This window comes from Aplysia californica, unplaced genomic scaffold (genome assembly GCF_000002075.1).
Source record: "Aplysia californica isolate F4 #8 unplaced genomic scaffold, AplCal3.0 scaffold00158, whole genome shotgun sequence".
In the NCBI taxonomy this organism is placed as follows: domain Eukaryota; kingdom Metazoa; phylum Mollusca; class Gastropoda; order Aplysiida; family Aplysiidae; genus Aplysia; species Aplysia californica.
Window position 1 is genome coordinate 995,416 of NW_004797428.1, and position 24,004 is coordinate 1,019,419.

General features: G+C 39.9%; 1 protein-coding gene across 1 annotated transcript; it reads left to right on the forward strand.

Moving 5' to 3' along the window:
* Positions 1–536: 536 nt before the first annotated feature.
* Positions 537–23,628, forward strand: LOC101862500 (medium-chain specific acyl-CoA dehydrogenase, mitochondrial). The gene is made up of 13 exons (XM_005097595.2): positions 537–658; positions 3,671–3,782; positions 6,846–6,943; positions 8,511–8,580; positions 9,221–9,321; positions 10,244–10,324; positions 11,032–11,271; positions 11,929–12,000; positions 13,427–13,495; positions 16,324–16,419; positions 17,298–17,474; positions 20,649–20,720; positions 21,758–23,628. Exons 1-13 carry the CDS (start codon positions 638–640, stop codon positions 21,833–21,835), a joined length of 1,287 nt encoding a protein of 428 aa, XP_005097652.1. The 5' UTR covers positions 537–637; the 3' UTR covers positions 21,836–23,628.
* Positions 23,629–24,004: the final 376 nt, after the last annotated feature.

The following is a 24,004-nucleotide window of genomic DNA, read 5'->3' on the forward strand; positions in this document are numbered from 1 at the left end:
CACACACACACACACACACACACACACACACAAATATAATATATATATATATATATATATATATATATATATATGTATATATATATGAAAAACAGACGCTGGGAATTACGTCAGCGTACACATGCTTTAACTAACAAGCTGTATTCAATTATAATTGTACAGGCCTAACTGTGGTATTAATTATACAAACACTTGTTAACCACATAATGCATCAAGTTTCAATGATCAATAAAACGAAACAAAAATTAGGCTACGAGTTTGTGTGACAGTTCTCGTGAACTTTGCCCAGATAGTCCAGATTCAGCGTCTATTACAGTGTGGTTTTAAAAACCAGCAAAACTAAGAACTCGCTCTCTCAGCCCCCAGTTAGTCAAATAAACTTTCATGTCGTCAATGCAAGGGAACAAAAACCCTTAAAATATTTGTTTACTTTGAGTATCACCTTAGACATTGAAGATTTAAAGACAATTGAAACAGCTTCACCTTAAGGGTAAAAAAAAAAAAATCATATTTAGAATTGATAGATCTAATACAAACCGGGGTTATATTATTACAAAACCGAACGAAAGTACGAACGAATAGAAGGCCACCAAGTTACATCAACATAGAGAGAAAAAGGACGAAATTCACAAGAATAATGGCTTCATTAGTGAGAAAGGTAAGCAGCAGAACATTGACGACCCCTTTTCACCGCTGTCGGTTTACTGAGCATATTAAGTCTTTCACTTAAGAGAGAGAGAGAATATGTGCGTTGACTCTTCTGGCTCGTCTACTAACGTACGTGAACGTAGGCCGCTCCGGTTCGACTGTTCACGCACGAACGAACAAGAAGACGAAGCCGATGAGGGAAACACCGCACTGACCACCGCGGCGATAAGACCAAGAGCGGATGATAATAATACTACTGTACTACTAGATCTAGATCTAGATCTAGATAATAAGTCTATCAAGTTTATGAATGGAATGAAAATGAGAAATAAATATCTTCATGGCATCACAATATGCCTGGTTTTGTTTTGTGTATCGAGTTCCGGGTGATCTTATACATAAGTTTAGGGCTACTTTAGTTTAGGGCCACCTCTATTCTCACCCGGGATGAGAATAGTGCAGGCTAGTCTTTTGGCTATTCTCACCCGGTGCGCGTTCACTGTTATAGCCTAGATCTAGGCCAACAAATTTTGCGTTCACCCTAAACCACAGAATTCTACACTGTGATAACAGAAAAATTGTAGAATTCTGTGCCGTGAACAAACGTTCCATTACAACTGTAGCCTACTAAAAGCGTACAATTTTGTATGTGGGCAGTGGAGAGAGAGAGAGAGAGAAAGAGACAGAGAGAGGAGTAGCGTGAGAACTTCCGGTAAAAACAAAATGGCGACCCGCGTAGTTCGGCTCGATTCGAAAAGTTAAATAGCCGTAGCATCTTTGTAGACAACCAAATTAATTTACTTTTGTGTTTTAACATCATTTTTTAACTTTATTTTGGTCAATTTGAACGTCCACACCGATAGACAGTATTCAGAAAGAGACAGAGAGAGAGAGAGAGAGGGGAGGAGTAGATCTTGCGAGAACTTCCGGGCAAAACAAAATGGCGACCCGCGTAGTTCGGCTCGATTCGAACAGTGAAATAGCCATAGCATCTTTGAAGACGATCAAATTAGCTTACTTTTGTGCTATAACGTAATTTTTTCTTGGCTTTTATCAATTTGATCATCCACACCGATAGACAGTATTCCAAAACGCTGTGTCTACGTACACGGCTACCGTGTACCTAGCCTCGGAGTCTACGTACACGGTAACCGTGTACGTAGCCACTGGGTCTACGTACACGGTAACCGGGCACGTAAGCTAGCCTCAGTGTCTACGTACACGGTAACCGTGTACGTAGCCACTGGGTCTACGTACACGGTAACCCGGCACGTAAGCTAGCCTCGGTGTCTACGTACACGGTAACCGTGTACATAGCCTCGGGGTCTACGTACACGGTAACCGGGTGTGTAGTCTCAATGTCACACACACAGGGTAACCGGGTATTAAATTTCGTTGTGTGTGTGTGGGGGGGGGGGGCCTTGAGCTAGTGCTTTGCTCTCTTCATGACGTTGACCTTTTTCATTTTTCACCGTGTAGTTCCAATATCACACACACGGTACCCGGGCGCGTAGCGTCAGGGTCTACGTACACGGTAACCGGGTGTGTAGTCTCAATGTCACATACACGGTAACCGGGCGCGTAGCCGCAATATCTACGTACACGGTAACCGTGTACGTAGACACTCCGATTCCAAAATGAGGAAAAGCAGGTCTTGTTTCGCACCGGGTGAGAATAGCCTACGCTGGCAAGTCTCACCCGGGGTGAGAGGTAGATCGTTTTTCTATTCTCACCCCGGATGAGAATAGCCACTTCCTTAGTTTAGCTCGTTAAATGCTTGATTGAGTATTTTCCAATTGAGCACTTCTGAAACGAGCGACCACTATCAGATCTGGATCAAAATTCTATGTCATCAAGATTATACTCAATGGCTTCCAAAATCATGATGGAAGACTGAAAACCACTGTTATACGATCTGTTCATGACAAAATTACGGTAGTTTGCACATTTTTACGCCCAGTTCAAAGTTTTGAAGGTCTAAGTCGGGGATTAGTAGACTTTGGGAATTTAACGTGCTAAAGTATAAGATCACCGAGTTCCGGAACTGTTGTTCCGACCTTTTAGATCTAATAAAAAATTATTTTAATTTGGATTCTTATCTTAGGTCTAACTTATAAATCTAACTAGATTCTAGATCTAGATCTAGATATATCTAGATGTATTACAAAGCCTCAAATAAGGAAGTGGCTATTCTCATCCGGGGTGAGAATAGAAAAACGATCTACCTCTCACCCCGGGTGAGACTTGCCAGCGTAGGCTATTCTCACCCGGTGCGAAACAAGACCTGCTTTTCCTCATTTTGGAATGCTGTCTATCGGTATGGATGATCAAATTGATAAAAGCCAAGAAAAAATTACGTTATAGCACAAAAGTAAGCTAATTTGATCGTCTTCAAAGATGCTATGGCTATTTCACTGTTCGAATCGAGCCGAACTACGCGGGTCGCCATTTTGTTTTGCCCGGAAGTTCTCGCAAGATCTACTCCTCCCCTCTCTCTCTCTCTCTCTCTCTCTGTCTCTTTCTGAATACTGTCTATCGGTGTGGACGATCAAATTGACCAAAACAAAGTTAAAAAATGATGTTAAAACACAAAAGTAAATTAATTTGGTTGTCTATAAAGATGCTACGGCTATTTTTAACTTTTCGAATAGAGCCGAACTACGCGGGTCGCCATTTTGTTTTGACCGGAAGTTCTCGCTCTACTCCTCTCTCTCTCTTTCTCTCTCTCTCTCTCCACTGCCCACAGACAAAATTGTACGCTTTTAGTAGGCTACAGTTGTAATGGGAACGTTTGTTCACGGCACAGAATTCTACAATTTTTCTGTTATGTACACAGTGTAGAATTCTGTGGTTTAGGGTGAACGCAAAATTTGTTGGCCTAGATCTAGGCTATAACGGTGAACGCGCACCGGGTGAGAATAGCCAAAAGACTCGCCTGCACTATTCTCACCCCGGGTGAGAATAGAGGTGGCCTCAAATAAACATGAAATAAATCTAGATATTTTGTCTGCTTTGTTCTCAGCTTTCATGGCGTATCAACCCAATTGTCCAGTCCTTTCGGGCTCTCAGCACAAAGCCAGGAACAGCGACATCAGGAGAAGCAAACGAACAGAATTTCGGAGGAATTAATTTTCGTAAGTGGAGAATTATTAGAATTAAGTGGTCTCATAAATGTAAGAAGTGAATGAGTGGGACAAAATAATTATGGTGGTGTCAATTGCCACAGAGTGACGCAGTGATAATTGACGCCAGCGTCAATTGCCACCAAGTAAATTGGAGCTCTTTTGTGTTTGTGAGTAGATCTAGCCTGTATGTGCTCGGTGTTCTGCGTTCGTGAACTTCCGACACACGCCTCTCTCTTTGCCCCTGTGTTGTGTGGGGGCGGGGGTCTCTCTCTCTCTCCCTAACCTAACCCCTGTCCCCCGGATTTATGTTCCCCGATATATATATATACCGTATTTCTGCTTGATTTTGTGTGCGTTTGTGGCCTACTTCTAGAATCTCCTGTGTTGGTTCTACTCCGAAGCATAGGCTAGCCTACATCTCATTCAAAACACGCCAAGTTGAAGTCGGAAGCTCTAGATAATCGTCGAATGAAATTAGAAAAAACAAATTGACCCACTTAGACGTAAGGAGCTCGAAAGGATAGCCAAGAAACAAGACTTTCATTTTACTGTAAACAGAATCTTTCAAATGAGCTTGAATTTATGCAAAATGATATTCCCTGATAAAAATAAGGTTATTGATAGTTTTGAATACCATCGTGCAGGTAAAAAAGAAGAATTTGAGTGCAAAACATTCGGAAATTGACCTACCGGTATACTATTTTCCTTTTGAACCTCAGAATATGTGTAACTACTTGTTTTTTATGACTTATCAACTTATGAAAGGGGGTTAGATCTAGATCTAACTATCCATGTGTTCGTAACTCATTATGAATAGAAAGCTATAAGATAGAGCGTTGTTTTCAGACTTGACACTGCGTCACTTAGTGGCAGTAGAAATAAATGGTCTGAATTCCAGTCATTTTGTCACACTGATGCAGTCAAGACGTCACAGCCATCTCCTCACGTCCCAAATCCTCAAGGTTGAATGGAGACAGTCATTTCATAGCAGGGGGGGATTTGGCACCGTCTCTTTTACTTTATTTCATTGTAATTCTTTATCTGATTTGATGCTTGGCTTGACTTTTTTTTTGGGGGGGGGGGTGTGAATCATCGTGCCTACCTGTTCAGCTACATTGTTCATAAATATTTCTTGACGATATTAAAATCTATCGAGTCAGATCAACAAAGTTCTGTTAAAAATAAATTAGCTAATAGAAATGTACGTACTGCAATTTTGCTAAAAGCTAGACCCTTACTTTCAAGCAAAGCCTTACTAATTCTCTACCACACATTGTTTTTTGCCTTATTTAAACTATTGCTCAGCAATAGAACAGTTTGGAGGAAGATTTAATTTACATTAATAATTTAAAATCAGGCCTCTATATATATAACTTCCAAAACAACCCACAAAAAGCTTAAGGCTGGTCCTCGAAAACTCTACTAGCACAAAACAATTTTGGAGAGATATATTATAAGCGAAGTCATTTCGTCTCACATAACTGGGGTGTGACGAGATGACCGTGTGACGAAAAGACTGGTTGCCAGAAGTAATGCCTTTTGAGGAGCTCACAAGGACATGTTACAGAATTAAAAGTTTTCTGTTCAACATTTCATTTTGTAGTTTATGACTGGATTAAGTTCGATAAAATTATGACCAACCAAAGTCAAAGTAGAAAGCTGCCACGCATTTAAGTTGCAGGGTGAGATCTTATTAATGTTTGCACACAGAATGGGATAGAGCTTCATGGACTTCCAAGTTAAATTTAATGAAGCAAAACAGAGATCAGATGTCAGTTTGACAAGAGTGTATAAAACCCGACCTGATCCAAACTCATGCTTGGAAACCTCTTTAGGTCCATAAATTTGTGATGTAAGCTTAATTTAACTCATTCGCTACCGGCTCAGCTAAGTGACTTCACTACTCCAAGCCACCACCGACGGCTCGAGAACTGACCTATAATTCTAGTTTGAATTTTATTCTTATCCACTTATCCATGTTTAATTAAAGGTTATGATATAACATTGACTTCCGGATCAAGCGTTTCCACCGAAAATCGGAAGTTTTGATTCAGTTTTGAAACTCGATTTCGAAGTTTATGCGACTTTGTTTTATCGCGATGCCCAAATTATAGCCCAGACATCAGTCTTAGTACTTTTACACAACAAAATGTATAATTATTTTGCTTACAAAAGAAATGTAGCTCTTCTTTAGAATATTGATACTATTGGATTCAAATTGCAATTGCTCTGCTATTGAGAAATCAATATTTTTCAGTGCAAGATCTAGATCTAAATTGTCAAAATATTTTTTTCTCCCTAAAATCACTATTTTTTGGGTGACATTACACCAAAAGTATCAATCACGACGTGTAGATTTATTCCAAATGCCATTTTGAATAATTCCATGCAAAATACAAGTGTTTTTTCTGTTTGTGAATGCATCTTGTTCTTTTTCAAGACACAAAATTTTTTTTTTTTTTCAATATCGGATGTTATGATCCAAATGTACAAATTTTGTGGAATGTATGTAAATAACTGCAAATTTTTCACTATTTTCCAGTTCTATATTCATTTATGGTTATTTTGGTGTATCATTTGACTAGGTGCAAACATATTTTTTGAGTTTCCCCACAGAAGATTAATTTTTCTTTTCAAATTTTATCCGCATCCAAGCGAAATTGTGTTGCATAATCACCTCTTACAGGAACCAAAGTTCAAAAATACACAAACAAACATTACTGATGTATTGTACTTATCCTATTGAACATCTTGGTGCACAATATGTTGATATTTATTAGAATTTGTGGTATCAGAGACCTTTGAACTGTGCACTAGTCATCATGTCATTTCGCCCTCCTGAAAAAAAGTCGTCCTCAAGCCAAAAATAATATATAGCGAATGAGTTAATGTGGATGGCCATAAGCTTATTTTCCCACCTTTGAAGAGATAATTGTCGCATGATATTATCTGTGTATACTAAAGTGTCTCTTTTTCTGCCATTGTTTCAAAGGCTGTTGCATTTGTTTATTTCAGAGTAAGCTTTAGTTTAAGATTTAGATTTTGCTAATTGCTGCAACTGTTCTTTTCCAGAATTATCCCCAGAACAAAATGAATTCAAAGAAACAGCCCGAAAATTTGCCAGAGAAGAAATTATTCCTAAGGCAGCAGAGTATGACAGAACGGGAGAGGTACAAGCTTTTTGTTTTTGTGTTGGGGACCTTGTTTCTGCAGGATTTAAAGTTATGAAGAGTACTCAGATCTGTCAGATTGTCTGTAAAAAATTGTATTCTTCTATGCTTTTACTTTGTCTTGTCAGTAAGGAATTGTTTGCAGCCTTTTGATTTTGAATCTGAAATTGAAAGCTACTATCATGAAGGAGTTTTGGTCTTTCAGTATGTTTCTTTAGTTTTGGATGTTTATATTAATGTCTCTCTGATGAGACTCTTCAGTGTATCAGTTTTTAAAGAATTTTTCAGTCTTTTTTTCCCCCAAAGGAACTGGAAAATTAAATTTCTCATATTTTGCAAAACTGCTTCACAGTTATTTATATATTTTTTCAACACCAAATGGAGAAAAAAAATGTCAGTAACATAGAAAAGGATTTTAATTTTTTCAAATTTTATGGTTGAGTTGCCATTCTTGATGAACCCAGATAATTTAAAATACTAGAAAAGCCAGTGTGCGGGAGGCCAATGTGTCTATACTTTGACCCAGGGGTCACCAAAACTTTTTTCAAGGTGGGCCGGATAACTGAGGGAATTCTGAGCTTGGATCGGTGACTTGTTTCGCTCAGGACAGTACACTGGATACATTAAATAACACAACCAACTTCTTGATTTATCAGAAAGAATATAATGAAACACTGAAGCAGCTGATGATAGGAAATAATATGCCAATGAAAGATTTGTCACATTAAAGCCAAGTGAGTGATGCATTAGCTAGAAGGTGTGAAGTCTATAGAAGGATGCTTAATTTGCTTAATAGTAGAGGTCAATATAATGCTTGAAATATTAAAGTGATCAAGTCCCGTGCATAATGCAAACACACATCTCTTAGATTTATTTTTCCCGCACAGTGGCCTGGCAACAGGCCAGATGAACCGACCCATGTCCTGCGGGTCGGAGTTCGGTGACCCCTGCTTTGACCCATAACGTTTCTCTTCAGTGTAAAAGTAGAGTCTATGACTTTTGACAACAGGGATTGTCTGGGTCTTATTCAGAGATGGTTTTTTTCTGTTTTCGTTTCCGTTTTCTTCACTAGTAGAGCAGTTATCATTCTAAGCATTTGTTTTTGATTTATCACTGTACAATTTGTGTCTGTGTGTCTATTAGCTTTTTATTTTTGTTGGCAAACTATATAACTTCTTAAATTTTCAGGTATTTTCTCCAATACCCAGTGGCATCCCTGCTGATCATAACAGCAGTGTGATTTTATAAAATTGTAAAGTGTATAGAACTTGCTGTTGAGTGGGAATTTGCGCTATACAATGCTACTATTTTTACTTCTTCCTTTTATTATTATTGTTATTATTGTTATTATGTTTGTTGTAAAACTATTATTAATACTATTATTATTTTTGCTGTTGTTGTTGTTATCATCATCTTCATCATTCTTCTTTTTCTTCTTCTTCTCCTCCTCCTCCTCCTCCTCCTCCTGCTCCCCCCCTCCTCCTGCTCCTCCTTTTATGTGTGTATATATTGATTGTGGTCACACTGTGCTGAATGAAGATTGCTGTGACAATGTCGTATGTTTCAGTACCCATGGGAGGTCATCAAGAAGGCGTGGGCTCTTGGGCTGATGAACTCTCACATTCCTGAGGACTGCGGTACATTTTGTTGTGCCTTTGTATTGTTTATTGCTACCTCTATAAAGGTTCATTTGCAGCGTATTTATACTTAAAATAGAAACGTCACAGTGAAAATTTTTGAGGGGGAACCAAGCGAAAGCTTATGTCATGTTGGTCCTTTGTTGTTTTTACGATTTGAATTTTGTTTTTTGGCTCTTTTTTCATTTATGTGAGCCGTTTATTCTTATTTCACGGAAGTGTTTAAAGTTTGTCTGGGGATATTTGTAATTCAAAGTTAAATTTTGATTCTACTATTAATTTCGAAAAAAAGAAAAGCAACTATTTATTTCCAAGTTTTGTGTTTTTATCCAACTGTAAATGTTGACCATTATTGATATTGTCTTTTTCCTTCCTCCGCCTGATATATAGATACAATAGGCCAAACCAATTCAGTGGGTGGTCGGCAGGTGCTCTTGTGTGGTTTGCTCCTATTTTCCTATCCAACATCTATCATCCTTATCTCCCCTCCTTTTTTGTATTAGTTACTCTCTTGTAACACCTCTAATCTTCGGCACATATGCAACCTATTGCGTTGCAAGTGCCGCAAAGCTCTTTCTAAAACTTAAAAAAAAGAAATTCAGTTGTTTCATTTTTGTTTTTTTGTTTTGTTTCTGTTCAGGTGGCCTTGACCTGGGCATCCTGGAGTGCTGCACCATCACGGAGGAGCTGGCCTATGGCTGCACGGGTATTCAAACAGCCATCGAGGCTAACTCTCTCGGGGTGAGACGACATATAATACTGATGATACTGCACAGCGCTGGGGGATCTACACTGACTTTGATAAATCAGAAAAATAGTGATACTGATAATAATAATGATGATAATAATTTAATCTTACTAATATGATGATGATAATAATAATATTATAATACAAATTATAATAATGGTTATAATACAAGCTCTGCAGCATGCTGTATGTGTTTCACATCTATTACCTCCAAGTAGACCCCAGAATGCAAAAATGGACAAAGGCGGAAGTGGCAAATTGTCTTTTGTACACATGGTTGTCTTGGTCAGGTGGCCATTAGAGCATGTTTGACTACAATAGTCTTTGCAGAAATGTCGGAGAGCAGCTCTTTAAAGCATTTGTTGGACATTTGTGGTTGTATAGTGCATTTTTAATGATGTTGTTGTTTTAAGTCCCAGTGCAGCAGTCATCAACGAGTAAGATAAAACAAAATGAGGAAAGTCATGATATGTGAGGCAGGCTGACAAAATGAGTAACTTATCGCAATCCACAAATGGAGGTATTGGCCAAAAATGGACACTAGGGTCAAATTTGTAGATTTTCTATTGATGCCTCATTCTTTAAGTATAACATGCCTTTTATTATTACATACTTATAAATTGTAAAAACTTAACCTATATGTGTTATGTTTTTATTTTCCTAGGGTTTGTATCCGTGTAGTAACTAATTTGGTCAGCACGCTTCACATATAGCAAGTTTGAGTTTAAAGACAAGTTAAGGTAGAAATGACGCTCCTCGATTTGATGTTTTCACAATAATTAAGCAATTAATTCTGGGCACAAAATAAATATATTCTTTGAAAATGTGAATGATGATTTGAAACACTTACAGGTGGAATGTGTCGTGATTACTTATCTTTATATTTCTATTATTCTCTTTCCGCCTCATCCTCAGCAAATGCCTGTGATCATTGCGGGAAATGAGGAGCAGAAGAAAAAATACCTGGGTCGGATGACGGAAGAACCACTTATGTGTGTGAGTGCTTAGATTTATCAAGTGACCATGCCAGTTTCTTAGAGGGTCTGGGAATTCAAGGAAATCACATTATTTCAAATTGTTAGTTTTTTGTGCGATCCTGTGTTTTGTTAATGATGCCAGAATATTTGTTTTTGTTAACGTAAAAAAGGTAGTTCCAATAAGCCCATGAGATCAAATTGCTTTCCCTGAATACATTTGTTGCTGTTAATTATAATGATGAGATGTACAATATTTTAAAAGTTTTTTAAAGGTTGACAAAAATTTGGTACAGATTTGTGTTTTATGAGTTTGTACACTACTGAAATATATATTATAATTATTTATTTGGATATGTATTTGCTTTGTAAGGTTGTTAGTACGTAACCTCTACTTAGCCTTCTAAGACTTATTTTAACGAAACCCTGGTGATCTACTTACTTTCTTACTTCATCTGTCCTCTTGTACCTCTAGGGCGTCGAGGGGAGAAAGAGCTTCCTGTCTATGGCAAGTTTGATGGCCTGGTTTGTGTGGGATATTGTATGTTCTCAGGGTATCCTTCATACCCTGGATCCAGGGCTTTCTTGGTCTTCCTCTTGCTTTGTACCCTGATACTTTGGTACTACCTAGTGGTTTCCACGTTAGATATACGTACGCAGGCAAAGCAGACCGTTGCAGGGTTGATCTTTGCTTCATCCTGTGTCCACCTGTTTCCCCCTGGCTGGTAGGCGTACTGCGTGACGGAGCCTGTGGCTGGGTCGGACGTGGCGGGGATCAAAACGCGCGTGGAGAAGAAAGGCGACGAGTACATCCTGAACGGCTCCAAGATGTGGATCACCAACGGCTCGGTGGCCGACTGGTACTTTGTTCTGGCCCGCAGCAGCACCGACCCCAAGCTGCCGGCGGGGAAAGCCTTCACGGGCTTCATTCTGGACGCCAACACCCCTGGTGTCATCATGGGCCGGAAGGTGAGAAGTTTGTATTTGTGAATGTTTTACACACGCACGCACACACACGCATGCCGGCACGCACGCACACACACGCATGCAGGCAGGCACGCACACACACACACACTCACACACACACACGCACGCTCACACACACACACACACACACTCATACAGACCCATACACACACACACACACACACACACACACACACACACACACACACACACACACACACATAGCCTTCATCTTGGACGCCAACACCCCTGGTGGTATTGTGGGCCTAAAGCTTCTTCATTTGTTTTTCTTTTGATGAACACCCCCCCCCCCCCCCCCCCCCAATTCTATCTTGAAGCGAAGTTGAGATTTCTGCAACTGAAGGAGATGGTGGTCACCTAGTGTCAGAGGTAAAATTAGCGAGATAATGGCCGCCAAAGTTTGGTGGCTTCCCAAGCTTGAGAGTCCTTGGAAACTGCCAATTTTTTTTTTTTTGGGGTACTTTTCATCAAAGTTTTTCCGTAAAATCCACACAGAAACATGTTTTTAAATGGACCGAAAATGGGTTGAGAAAAAAACTCAACCAAAATTTAAGTAAAATTACCCAACTTACGGGGAAAATGTTAGTTTCTTCAATGTCACCACAATGCCAATCATATTATATGTTGTTATTTTCCCAGGAGCTGAACATGGGCCAGAAGTGTTCGGATACAAGAGGAATCACATTTGAAGATGTGCGCATCCCTAAAGAGGTTGGTCATCACGTTGTCCCTGTCCGTTTGCAAGAAATGTGTCTTAAAGCAAAGATAATAATAGATAATAGATAGCATTTGTATAGTGCAAATCTCCGCTCAACAGCAGGCTCTATGCGCTACACAAACTATACTATTACCCCAGCAGACCTGAGAGCATTCTGAAACAACCTCAACTTCCTGGGAAGCATACAGTGCAAGCGGCCATTTATAGGCGCTAAAACACTAACATACTGACAAGATCTTTCACTGTCGGGTACCCATTCCCACCTGGGTGAAGTGAGGAAAATTCGTGTAAAGTGCCTTTTCCAAGGACACAACGTCGGGCCTGCTGCTCGAACCCCCGACCCCGCAACCTCACGATTACGAGTCCGGTGGCCTAACCAATAGGCCACCGACGCCACGATAAAATGAGATAATGCTTAATTATCCCAGAGGGAAATTTTCCTTGGCTGTATAGGACCGTAAAAACACATGCAAGTATACATAAAAAAATTTTAATTAAAAATTTCTCTTTAAATTTCAATATGAAATTAAAACAGAAGTCTATGGTGTTGCGGTTGGGTCCATAACACTGACATACAGAAGACCTAGGTTTGACTCGCGTGTGGAGAGAATTTTTCTTTAGTATTTTCGTTTTTCTGCTGGGACTTTGTATCCTTCTCCGCCCAGGTTGGCTCTGACTAGCAGGGTTGAAGCCCGCCATCTAATTGGTCACTTTTAAGGACTAGCGGGCTAACCCAGATTTCAGGGTTTTCAGGAAATCTTGACCTGTACCAAAAGTAGGCATTGCCCTACCTATAGGAGACGTTTGGTTTCATTGGTGTATATATTTGTTTGGTTATAGAGAAAACTCTCCTTGCATTTTAAAGAATTTTGATACGGATCTCAAAATTTTCTCAGGATAGCCCCCTTGTGCTTAAAAACGATCAATTAATCTAAGGTGTGGCAATGGGGACACAAAAATGTCATTTGAAAAAACTCAAAAAAGCAAAACAAATGAAAAATACTTTGTTCGAATTAAAGTTGTAGACTGGGTTTGTAGTATCTATTAAAAGACTGGTGGGAGTTCAGCCCTGGGGATTGTGAGCTTAGTCAGGGAAGGCCATGGAGAATACCTTACGAAGGAAGATGAACTTTACTTTCATTTCTTTTCCCTGATCCAGTGGCCATCTGAGTTGTGGCCCTTTGGCCTGTCAATATGGCAAAGAATTTACAGGTTTTTATCAATTGTGTTTTGTCGTGTTTTGTCGCTGTAGAGAGTGTTCAGAAGGGGAGCTTGGGGTTCTGATTATGCTGTTACATACAAGGTACATGATTTATTCTAAACCAATGATTTTTTCCTTTTTTTTTTTTTCTTCTTCTTCCCCTCCGCTCAATCCTGTTTAGCTGTTTAATAGTAAGTTTGTATCTTCTCTTTTTTCAGAATTTACTTGGAGCTGAAGGAATTGGATTCAAAATTGCCATGGGAGCCTTTGACAAGACCAGGCCACCGGTATGTACATCTTTGTGTGGGTGGAGTTCATTATGTGGGACTGTCTCTTATATTGAAGGTTGTCATTGTTAATGTTTCCCATTCTTGTTGCCTTTGAAAGAAAATGATTATACTGAATTATGTACTAATAATAAATGGCGTTCAACAGCAAGCTTTATGTGGTGACTTCTACAATCTGTATTATTATCCCGACAGATCTGATAGCATTCCAAAAGAATATCAACTTCCTGGGAAGCATAGAGTGCATTTAAGTGCTATATACCAACTTTGAGTTTCTAATAATATAAAGAAAACTTTCCAGGCTTAACGTGAAGTGCTGTCAGGAGTGCAGTGAAGGTCTAACATGTTTTATATTTTCAGTTCAGTGAACAAGAAATCTCTCTTTTTGTCTCCTTTTTTTCTCTGCTCAGGCTTAAAAATTTTTTGTTTTGTTTGTGGGTTGGTTCCAGTTTTCTTGTCATGCTAGCTCGGGTTAAAAAATTGGTTTTGTACATGAAGTATCCTGAACAATGCTGGTACGTTCAAAGAATTGGGTCGCTTGTCATGAGTTTTAAAGTAGTATTTGGGATCTTATTCTTTCTATTAGCAAGCAGCTGTGAGGTACTATTTTTTCTCCCGCAGCATCAAACACTTTTTTGTTTTAACATGTTCAAAACTGAGGATTTGCACCAATATGTACCCTTTCTCTTATTTTCGTGAGGAAAGTGTGTCAGAGCTGGTGTCTGCAGTCAGTTCACCATCATCATCTCCATCTACTTCTGTCCTGGGCTATAGTCTCCACTTTTGTCCAGCTATATGGTATCCCATCTGTTTTAGGTCTGAAATCTCCCAAGTGTACATAGGCTTTCCTCTCTCTCTCTTTCCTTGTGGGTTCCGTTTTAGTACCGTGTATTGAGCACAAAAGATTGTGATCGCAGAAAGGTTGCTGTGTGTACAGGAAGCCGAACAAATGGGCGGCCCTTGTTGGTGAAGAATGTGAATGAAAGGGAAGGGTCGTCAAACAAATAATTAGATACTGCTTCAGTGTCTTTGGTGTAAAGTCCAGTAGGTGGGTGGTTGGCGGATGCTCTGGTGTGGTTTGCGCCTTCTTTCCTATTAAACATCTATCGTCCTGATCTCTCCTCTGTCTTTTTTTGTGTTTGTTGCTCTCTTGTAACACCTCTAATCTTCAGCACTTATATGACCTTATTGTGTTGCAAGTTCTGTAAAACTCTTACTAAAACTTTAAAAAGTCCAGTATTGTTGGTGTCATCTCAGTTGTGTGCTACACCACTGGGTGACCTTCATTGGTTGATAATTTGCAGTGGATTTTTCCCATGCACTTGTTCTGAATTGATAGTAGAAGAGGTCACAAAATGGCGGTAACTGGCTGATAAAACTGCCTGCTTTCTGGACAAACAATGTTTTTTTTGGATTGTTTTGTGCAAATCTCAAAGTCATGCAGTGTGTACTTTGGCCTTGAGATTTTTTGGGCCAGTTTTGGATGGGTGGGTTGAACAATGACTGTCAAGCTAGCTATCAGCCTTCCTTTTTAAATGTGAACGGGACTTTGAGCTTGTGAACACTCCTTGTCGGACATGAAGAGAGATCTCGTGACAGACGTGAAGAGAGATGTCTAGATCCTGGTATCACCCACCACCCTTTCCTGTCTAGGCTTGGAATTATCTCGGCTCGTCATGTTTCAAAAACAAAATTCACAGCGTGTCTTGGCTCTTCTTCTGTTTTTAAATAACCACACTGCTCTTTTCTTATTTACATCTTTGATTAATTTGACTTGGTTGATTGGGGGTGAAAACACCTCCATTAAAATGAGTAAGTTTAACTTTTGTGGTTGGCGGTACTGCTGATTGGTTCTGTTGTTTTTGTCTTGGTAAATAGCTTGACACTGGAAAAAGGGACAATGCCAGAATCTTTTCAGTGTTGGTGATCATGCTGTGGACTTTTTTGAAAGTCATGATGTTGTTTATCACCTTGAGCAGGAGAAAAATGAAATAGAAGCAATAGGTCAAAGGTAAAAAACTATGTGTAACATGTTTTATTTTTTTTCTGCACTGGTTAATATTTTTTTGGAAGTTACATTCATTTGATTTTTATCTGAGTCTGACTTTTTAAATCATTTTAGTGGAATGCAGTGATGATATTTGATAGAATTTTGTTCCTGGTTTCCAGTCCATCATTGTCTCTTTTAGGATTGTTGTGCAAGCAGAATATGAGTTTGCAAATGTAAACAGGGGACATTTTAGATTTTTTTTGGTTACTTTTCTCACTTGGTGGACAGTTGGATGGTGTCAGTGGAAGGTTCCTACTTCTGTCCTTTCCTTCAGTTTTTTTTTTCTGTTTGCCTGTCTTGCCTTTTCTTTTGCCCTGTTTGGCCATTGTTGTGTGGATGTACTTCTGTCTGTCAGGCGTGCTGAGAAAATAAGCTAATTCTTGGAGTTAAGTACAATGAAACTAGTTGTCTCGAATTTTAGGTTGAGTTTTTACAATTTGTTAGTATGCATTGATAAAGGACATTTTTAACGGGAAGAAAGTACCATCAATTGAAAATGTTCAAAGTGAACCTCAGTGTTGCTTTTTGGCTGATATCTCCTTCTGCGGATTGAGAGGAGTATTGCGGGTGATTGGTGGGTGCTCTGGTGTGGTTTGCTTCTTTCCTGTCAAACATCTATCGTCTTTATCTCCCCTCCTTCTTGTTTGTGTTTGTTACTCTCTTGTAACACCTCTAATCTTCGGCATTGATAATAAGACCTTATTGTGTTACAAGTGCTGTAAAACTCTTACTAAAACTTTACTAAAACAAACACGTTCCTGTGTGTGCTTCCCCCCAGGTTGCGGCGGGCGCTGTAGGTTTGGCCAAGCGGGCGCTGGATGAGGCCACAAAGTATTCCCTGGAGAGGAAGACCATGGGCAAACCCATCTGTGAGGTGGGGGCTCCTGCTGCAGCAGTGGGAATGATAATAATTGAAATAATGATAATGGTGGTAGTAGTAATGATAATATAAATAAAATTAACAGTGATAATGTTAATAATAATAATAACAACAATTATAATAATTATAGTTGAAGTAGTAATAGTAGTAGTAATAATAATGATAATTACAACAACAACAATAATAATAATAATAATAATGATAATAAGAATAAAAATATTAATAATAATAGTAATAATAATAATAAATTGTAACTGTACAGCGCAAATTCCCACTCAACAGGAAGCCGACATTGACAAATTGGATTCAAATTAGATGCCAAGTTGTTTAACTTTTGTTCATCATACACTAGTTTTCATGAAATAGAACATGAGAATCATCTGCCTTTTGTGACAAAATAAATGTGTCACGATGTGGTGGAATTAAGCGCTCGTCAATTTTTGGATATATCCGGTTATCAGTGTCATCTGAAAGCCTGTTCATTTGCCTTCCTTTTGGTGAAAAAAATATCCATCTGTGTTGAATAGAAGTCTAAATATTTTCGATTGAAAGAGGTCAGGGGTGCCTGGTTTCAGAGGCGAAATTAGCGAGAAAACGCCCGTCAAAGTTTGGTAACCTCCATAGCCTAAGAGTCATTGGAAACGGAAAATTTATTTTCTGTGCCTGTACTCAATGTTTTTCAGTAAAATCCGCACAAAAATGTGTTTTTAAATGGACATAAAAGGTGTTGAGCCAAAAAAAGAAAATTGCCCATCGTAATTTTAAAAAATGCTGATTTCTTTGATTTAATTATTTTGACGAGCGCCTGATTTCACCACGCTGCCTCACTAATGAACAGTTTAAATAAAGCCTCCGTCCCCTCCCGTCCCCAGCACCAAGCTGTGGCCTTCATGCTGGCTGACATGGCCATCGGGGTGGAGACGGCGCGCCTCATCATGCAACGGTCAGCCTGGGAGGTGGACCAAGGTCGTCGCAACACCTACTATGCGTCCATCGCCAAGGCCTTCGCCGCAGACATTGCCAACAAGTGCGCCACAGACGCTGTGCAGGTATTTGTGCCTTTGTTGTCTCGGAGTATGTTTTCATTTTTTCCAGCAAGTTATTTCGAAGGGTGTAGAACAGCCGTTCTCTTTTTCTGCCTCTTTCACCATGGTATTGCGTAAAGATGGAAAGAGAGGCAGCGGCAGACAGAGGGAAAAGATACTGGACAAGTTGACAACATGGCTGGGAGCAGCAAGAACCTCAGACAGCATTGCTGCAACGCAAGACAGAGTGAAGTGGAGATCCATGATCGCCCACACCAGTCGGCAAGGCACCGGATGATGATGATTGCGTAAAGGCTGCCAAGACTTTCTCTGTTTCTTTCACCCCGGTATTGCTTATAGGCTGCCAAGACTCTTTCCCTGCTTCTTTCACCCCGGTATTGCGTAATGACTGCCAAGACTCTTTCTCTGCTTCTTTCACCCTGGTATTGCGTATAGTATAGGCTGCCAAGACTCTTTTTCTGCTTCTTTCACCCTGGTATTGCATATACGCTTCCAAGACTCTTTCTCTGCCGTTTACTTACTTGTCTTACTTGTCCTGGGATACAACATCATTGCACACCGGACAGGTCCATAAGTGCTCAGTTCCTCTCAGCACCAAAGCCTGCTAGGTATCCATTGTTCAAGTGGCTGTTTGATTATGGCGATGTCTTTCCTGTCCAGATAATAGTTCCTTTCTTCCTTCTCCCTTCTCTATCCCCATTTCCCACATCCTGATGATTGCGTGGTGTTCTGCTGTCTCCCTGTCTTCCTCATCCCGCAACTTGTCCTTCAGGGTCTTCAACACTTCTCCTGTGTCAAATTTCACCTCACCATCGACCACGGCACTACCTGCAATCCTATCAGCCTCCTCATTGCCCTTCACTCCAGAGTGCCCAGGAAGAATATCCACGTGATGGCTTTGTTGCTTCTTTCACCCCGGTATGATGTATAGGCCGCCATGAAGAACTGTCCGCCTGTCTCTTGTTTAACCTTCTCCACGTCCCGCTACCCGTCTGAGATTGTTATGGACTTGGGGTGTCTGTGGACTGCCTGCCCACCCTGAGAAGAGGCCATCCATGTTGAAGATGTACGAGGAGTTTTCATGAGACTGGAAAGACGTAACTGCCCTGTGACCGTGTAGTTACAGTACGGTATCTGAGGTCTGCCTCCAGAAACAGCACTATACCATCTCCGCACAGTTTTTGACACTCATCCAAACAAAACACAGAGTATAGTGATCTTCACTGACTCACTATCAGTCTTGCAAGCAATAGAAAATGATCAGTGTGACTATGCATATGAGACAGTGGAACATCACCTTTTCCACTGTACAGTCCTGAATGACATCAGAGCTACACTTCTCCCTCCGAGACCTAACTTCGACAACACACTCTACGGAACATTACAGCAACTGCAGCAAACCTGCACTTATCACTACATGGCATTGGACAGAAGGGCGAGAGCCCAGATGTTGCTGGATCGATAACAACAACAACAACAACAACAACATCTGCCTCCAGATCTCGTTCCCAGGTGGATCACAGCCTTACTCCCCTTTTTCCTCCCCTTGCGATTCCATTGTGAACATAATGGTTACCTGGGAGATAATTTTTTAAACTTGTGAATGACTCTTCCATCGGCATTTCTCTTTCTCTTTGATTTAAATCATTCAGTTACTAGATGGACCCCCTTTCAATGAAAGGAATGATCGGTGCATTAACATCAACTTAAAGTCATTGGCCTACTATTTTTACACTCCACTGGAATGGAGCAATAAATCTTGAGAGAAAAGTGACTCACGTGTTTCCAAGTTGCCAAATATATAATAGATGTATAGATTGATTCTCTATTCCGCTTTTGTGGTTGTACACTCCAGAATTTCAAAGGCGTGGCTTAAATGCGCACGGCCAGTGAATGGAAACCTCACTTTTTTACAATGGCGTCTTAGAAGATGGAATTTCTCAAGATTAGAACTCTGTGTGGACGAAACAGAGCATTTTAGAAAAAACTGGGAAAGCAGTTTGCGAGAATTTTAAAAAGTTAGGTCCTAGCCACATGGATGCTGTGGGCGCCTGCAAAGTTTCAAAGGTGTGGGTTAGGTAATAAGGGAGGAGTTTGTGCACAAAGCCTCCCATGTCAACTTTTATATATACAGTAGTCTCCGCCTAAGATCTCGGTGCTCGGGAGCAAGGAAAAGTGGGATCTTAGGCGAACCGGGATCTTCACCGACGAACCCAGGGAAGAATCTATGGTGACCCATGTTAAGGCTTACAATCGGTAAAATGGTCTCCCTCCACTCTAAAATGAACTGACGTGACCGCTTGGTGGGTTTATGACGTATGGCGAGCAAAGAGTGGTTAACCTTGATGACCTATCACAGGGCATAGTGGGATGAGGCGTGCCATTTTCACTTATTATCCTATCATGAGGCTCAAGATCTACGCTTATCAAGTTGCCCCTCCCCTCCCACTTACCTGTCGAAAATTTATAGCTTTCCATCTCCCCCAACCGCCTTTGTCGTTACACACCATTACGTTGTGAACACACCAATTAAAATTCAGTCTGTCTCACAAATTCGGGAGTAGAAACAACTTCTCCAATGGTCAGGGAAGAGTTCACGGTTCAATGTGATCCCGCCTGGAGCGAACGTGTAGGCCCTACCCACTCAGCGAGTGATGTAAGTTTAGGGGGATAGCTCAGGTGTGAGTGAGATGTTCGGGGAAAACAAACGTGTCGGTCACTTCACACCCCGGTGTGATCCCGTCTGGGGCAAACATTGTATCGCTTCATCGAGTTTTACGTGTATATGATCACATTCACGATAGTAGCTTATCTTTGATGCGACGGACAGTTTATTGATCTCAAATTTTCACTCTTGGTTGATCGGCTGTCCCGCCCGGGGTTTTTTTCCGCAAATTATGATCTGAAATGCGGGATCTTAGCCGAATGTAGACCTTCAAAGTGAATCAGAGCGGGATCTTAGGGGTGACTTTTGTAAAGTAAAAATTCTGTTTTCTTAAATCAGTGGGATCTTAAGCGAACCGGGATCGTAAGCGGTGGGATCTTAGGCGGAGACTACTGTATATAGATATCCATTTACTTGTTGTCCAGATTTTTTTCTCAAAAAAGCATTTGAAAATCATAACTAAGTCCTGTTTGATTTGTGTTATTCAGTTATATCCATTATTTATTGTCCAGATTTTTGGTGGTAACGGCTTCAACTCGGACTACCCAGTGGAGAAGCTGATGAGAGACGCCAAGATCTACCAGGTACTGGGGCTGTGATAAGTTACTCCGGTGCTCGCCAACTTAGCTCTTTATCTCCGAGGGGGTGAACCCACTATGCTGGGGCCCTCTTTTGGTACGAAATAAAAAAGTGAAGTATACGTCACTAAATTGGTCATTAAACCAAAACAAGTGAACCTGTTTTGATACTTCTTCTCAAATGAATGAACTCCCAGTAAAAGAGACCTGATTGCTGAAAAGTATGTTGACATTGAATTCGTCGTAAAGGAATGTACCTGAGCGGCTACTTGCGGTTACCCGGTACAACGGTTCCGACTGTGAGCCGATGCCAGCAGCTTGCCAGAGATAAGGAGTTAACTCATGTTAGAAGCTGTGAGGATCATGCGACTGATTGGTTAAAAGTCTTGTCTGAGACCAAGGCTGCTCTTGTAAAAATTCATGAGCCTTTTTGTTTTTTTAAAAACAATAAACAGATACGAAGTCCATCTTCAAATGTCGTGTGGATCTTTGTCATCACTTTATCAATCTTGGAGTTTTGTTTGATAAAAAGATACAAGATCTGTCTTTAAATATCACATGGTCTTTCTGGGAATTTTATTTGGTAAACTGATAAGAAATCTATGATCTTTGCCATCACTCGATCGATGTGGGAGTTTGTTCGATAAACAGATTAAAAATCCGTCTTCAACTATCACATGATCTTTCAGGGAGTTTTTGTATTTTGTTACTCTCTTGTAACACCGCTAATTTTTGGCACTTATATGACCTTAGTGTGTTGCAGGTACCTTAAAACTCTTACTTAAACTTAAAAAAAGACATTTTAAATAATCTTTGCCTTTACTCTATCAATCTGGGAGTTCTGTTTGATAAACTGATAAAAAGATCTGTCTTCAAATGTCACACAATCTTTCTGGGCGTTTTCTTTGATTATACTGGTAAGAAATCTGATCTTCATATGTCCATATGTCACATGATATTAACCTCTACTCTTAATCTGGGGGATAAACCAATAAAACTGCTGTCTTGGAATGTCATGTGACCTTTTCCTTTCCTCTCTCCAGATTTACGAGGGGACTGCCCAGATCCAGCGGCTGATTGTGTCGAGAGAGCTGCTCACTGCGGCCAAGGGCTCGTGGTAGAGGAAGAGTTACACAGAGCCTCACAGCTGCACAGTGATATCTCTGCGTTGTGTGCTTGGACTGAACATGGGTAGTGAGAAAAGGGGGTGCCATTTTTGTCAGAAAATGTGTTGTTCTTGAACTTGAAAAAAGTTTTGAGATTTGTTTTTTGGCTTTTTTTGCTTTTAGTGAATATATCTTGTTTGCTTTAGATTCATGACTGATGTCATGATTTTGTATGGATTTTTTTCTTTTTTTCTGGCAAGATAGTTTAAATCATATAGACCCAGTTAATTTCTGTGATGTTTACACTTCATTTCTTTGAGAATCTTTGTCAAATTTACACAGCTTCCCCTATAGTTGCTGCTCCCTTTGTACACTTTTTTGGTTCTTGTCTGTTTTTTTAAGTTGCCTCTGTTGACACCCCATGTCACCCTGGTAACACATTTGTTTGTATATTTGGTTGTTAGCACGCTGGTTTGTTTGTTCTGCTTGTTTTTTTTCAAATTGTTTTTGTTTAAAAAAACCACAACAAAATTATGAAGTGTTGTATGCATAGTTTTTTTTATTTGGTTCCTTTGTGTGGTGAAGAAGTAAGTGCTTTGAATGTCTTAAGACTTACTTGTGGCACTGTGTGGGTCCAATTGGAGGTATTATGATGAAGGTATAGGCTCTTATAGGGCATTTGCAGGGCTGGACTCTGTGCTTCAGATGTTTGCAAAATTTGATGACTGTGAAGAAAATGAAGGAAACGAAAGTGTTGGAATTATCATGCTGTCTGTGAAAGTACTTTGAAAGTCTTTCCCTGTCATGAATGTATATGTAAAACTATGCAAAAATGTTTGAGATCATGATGATTTGGATGCTGCAAGTTTATTAGAACTTGTCACCTGTTTCTTGTTGTTCCTTTAGATCTTTTGGCATAATACCTGTTCTCAGGTGCTGGATGGTTGGTGGCTGCTCTGGTGGGGTTTGCTCCTTCTCTCCTATCGAACATCGTGGAAGTACATTGTGTTACTATGTGTGGATTTCTTGACGCTCAACTTTCAGTGGAGATTGCTTCACGCCATAATACTTTCTCGGGGGTGCTTGTCACTCTCTCAAAGGTTACTTGGTGGAATAGGCAGTTGTTTTTATTTATAGGCAAAGACTTTCGTTTTATCATATCTTCGCCTTAGAACTATTTAGTCCAAAGTGCCTCTTTACTTTGGTACACTTTGGATGAAATAGCTCTGAGGTGACGATATGTATATATATATTTCCTCATGATGTACGTATCTGCCATCCGGTACGAAAAAAACGTTTGATATGTTTTGAAGGGTTTATGAGCTCATTGAGATTATTTGATAACAGATTGTTTTTGGCTGTATGACAACTTTGGTTAACTATTATTTGATACTCTACTTATTTTGTCTTTTCTTTTTAGTGGAATAATAATAGAAATGATAAACAGATTTTTTAAAGAAACATATATATACATATATATAGCATGATCAAAGTTTTTTGGGATTGTTGTTGCTTGGAGTTGTGCACATAAAGATGCTCCTTTTCAAGCTGCGAGAGAATTCAAGTTTTATTTAATTGTAATCATGGTATTATCCTCCAAGTATATCATATCTTTCTTTATATCCGTTTTTCTCTTGAGACTGAGACCTTTGTACATAATTGTGTGAATGTGATCATGATGATGCATGTTCGCCGAGTCATCAGAAGCTCTGTCCAGTGTGAACCGATGAATTGTGATTGTGAAGTTTTTGTGATGCTGTGCTATTACTCCGTTTGACCGCAGGTAATAAACTTGTAAGGAAAAAATCTTTTGTGGTTCATGTCGTTTTTGAAAGACCAAACAGTGCTAGTGTAAGTGTGGGTGGTTGGCGGATGCTCTGGAGTGGTTTGCTCCTTCTTTCGCATCAAATATGTATTGTCCTTATCTTCCTTCCTTCTTTTTTGAGCATGTTGCTCTCTTGTAACACCTCTAGTCTTTGGCATTTCTATGACCTAATTGTGTTACAAGTGCCATAAAACCCTTATTAAAAGTAAAACGGAATAGGGCAAGAGGGAAAAGTGAGTGGTTGGAGGGTGCCTCTGGGAGGAAATTGAAAGTGTCCGTTTGTACAGGTGATTGTCTTATTCTTAAATAAGAGGCCATAAGAGCCAGTTGGACTGTCAACGGTGAGATCTCCAGTCCGT